This window comes from Helianthus annuus, chromosome 9 (assembly GCF_002127325.2).
Source record: "Helianthus annuus cultivar XRQ/B chromosome 9, HanXRQr2.0-SUNRISE, whole genome shotgun sequence".
Taxonomy (NCBI): Eukaryota; Viridiplantae; Streptophyta; class Magnoliopsida; order Asterales; family Asteraceae; genus Helianthus; species Helianthus annuus.
The window spans coordinates 148,321,558-148,323,970 of NC_035441.2; the positions used below are offsets into that span (position 1 = coordinate 148,321,558).

The 2,413-nt window shown below is 40.1% G+C and overlaps 1 protein-coding gene across 1 annotated transcript; it reads left to right on the top strand.

Annotated features, from left to right (window-relative positions):
• Window positions 1-1,448: 1,448 nt before the first annotated feature.
• Window positions 1,449-2,072, top strand: LOC110876542. The gene has a single exon (XM_022124712.1). The coding sequence runs from the start codon at window positions 1,449-1,451 to the stop codon at window positions 2,070-2,072; it is 624 nt and encodes a 207-aa protein (XP_021980404.1).
• Window positions 2,073-2,413: the final 341 nt, after the last annotated feature.

Genomic DNA, 2,413 nt, shown 5'->3' on the forward strand with positions numbered 1-2,413 from the left:
AACGCAGATTTGACTATGTTAGAAAATAATGCGTTAAAGCTTATGAAAGAGTTCTAAACTTGTTATGAATTGAACTCTTTAGGCAAGGAATCCGGAACGTCAAGCGGACACGCCGGAGGGGATACGCGTGGAAAAGGTGTGCTTTAAAGGTACGTGACTTTTAGTCTCGTTAAATTATGCATATATGTTTGGGTTTAATGTATAAATGGAGTCGTAGTGTAATAGATGCATTTGATGTGTCTTTAAAGTGGCAAAGTTCACTCGCCATCAAACGGGTCAAAATAAAGGTTTGGAACTGGGTTTGGCTTATTAATAAAGTGATGGTTTTCACTATGTAGTCAAACGGGTCGAATTGATGCCATAGAAAGAATCATGAAAGTAGCGACTTGAAAATCTCGTATGTTGTTAAGTGTTGGATTGCACTACGCTTATGAATTTAGCTATGATACTTAAAGTTGTGAATCCAGGTTATCGGATCAAACAATAAAAAGTAAGTTGCAAATGTCGCTTGAAACGGAATGTTTGAATTCCGAGGAAACAAGCTTTTAGTTCTAAGGGAACACAAAGCCATGAATGGCGCAATTACGCCAAGTTTATAAGCCCGGGGAATTGGGTAACCATGCCTAAGAGTAATAAGAAACTGAAATGTGGAATAATGTAACTACGGTTAATGGGTCGGATAATCAAAATAAGGAAATCGGGAACGAATCGCTGGTAACTCGGTTTCCGTGATGTGAAATTTACATGGTTAGGTCCGTAATTTTATTACGGACTCATAGGAAAAAGAACCGGTTAAAACGGACCAGCGAGTAAAAAGTTATGACCATTTGAAGTTGGAAAAATTGTGAAATTCCGGAGCTGGGCAGAAATGCAGGTTTTAAACCTGCACCTGCTGGAAAAAGGGTTCTCCCGCACCACGCGGAAGATCTCATTCGATCCCCCGCGACACGCGGAAGCTGCCGTGACACGCGACGGCCTACGTGAATTCTCCCGCGACACGCGGCAGGTTCGGGATTGGAAAATAATTATTTTTTTTATAATTTGACGCATGAACTTGTTTATACATTTCATTTAAATGTCAAAACTAACATTATAACTGGTTTTGACTCTAGGTAGTGATGTGGACATTCCGGATGGTGATCAAGCATGCTTTCAAGAACCGAACACTAATTTTTGAAGCTTCCGCGTTAAACTTAACTTTGTCTAGACTATGATGATGCTGTAAATGATTTGTTAACTATGTTTTGAATGTTTAAACTAGTCGGTAGTTGACTAGTAGGTATTACCTTAAAACTTGTGTGGTACGTATCATGAATATGTATGATCTACAAACATGAAAACTTTTTGTAAACTCTGATTTAGTATGAAATTCATGTAAATTATTATTAAATCTAGTCCTTTTAATAAGGGTCTTACATATCGATTCCGTCTCTGGCAAGTGGCGTAAAATGAGCAAGGCCATCAACACCTTTAGCGGGTTTTATAACCAAATTTACACTAATTCTCCTAGTGGGAGTAACGACGATGACATTCTCAACCTTGCTTTGGCTAAATGGGACTCTAAAAATTCAACGCCTTTCCAACACCTCCGAGCATGGAACGTTTTAAAGAAAGAAAACAAATGGAGGCCGGTTCCAAATGAGGCCGCAACCGCCAAACGGAGTAAAACTTCTGAGTCCGGAAGTTATAGTGCGGGAGGCTCCACCGCTCGTTGTCAAATCGACATAAACGAAGACCCGGAATTTGACGAGGAGGTGTTGCCCGTTCACGAGTCGGAGCGTCCCTCCGGAATGGACAAAGCAAAAAAAGAGGCGGCCGGAAAGAGAAAAGGGGGCGGCTCGAGCCAAACGTCTTCCGGGGCGGGTTCGAAAATGGACGAGTTGATATCCGAATTCCGTTCGTTCAAAGAGCTCACGGCGGAAAAATATAGTTATAAGAAAACCTTGTCGGCCGACTATACTCGAGCGGAGGATTTTAGGATTATGAGGTTGGATCTCGACTCGGTTCCGGAGGATGAACGCGAGGTTTACCGAAGGATGAAAGAGGAAGTTAAGGAAAAATGGACATCGTAGGTTGTTTCGTATTTTTTTAGTCGTATCGTTATTTTTTTTCGCTTTTATGTTTTCCGTTTCTAGGATTAGTAATTTTAGTTTTTAGGAAATGTAATTTTTTTATGTTATGAAATGGATTTAATTATGCTGTTTTATGTTTTAATTTTTAATTTTATTTAATTTTTAAGAAGTTTTTTATCAAGTTAATTAAAAAAAAGTTAAAAAATTATAACATAATTGTGTGGGGTAGACCCATCCTCCACCCCCTTCAAAATGCAAGGAGGGCCATCCCATGGAGGATGGTGATGTGGCATCTACGTGGCGGCCCATTCTCATGGGGATGACCCTCCCCATACCCTCTA

Coding starts and splice junctions, on each gene's coding strand:
- LOC110876542 (XM_022124712.1), top strand. CDS start 1,449: ATGAGCAAGGCCATCAACACCTTTAGCGGGTTTTATAACCAAATTTAC.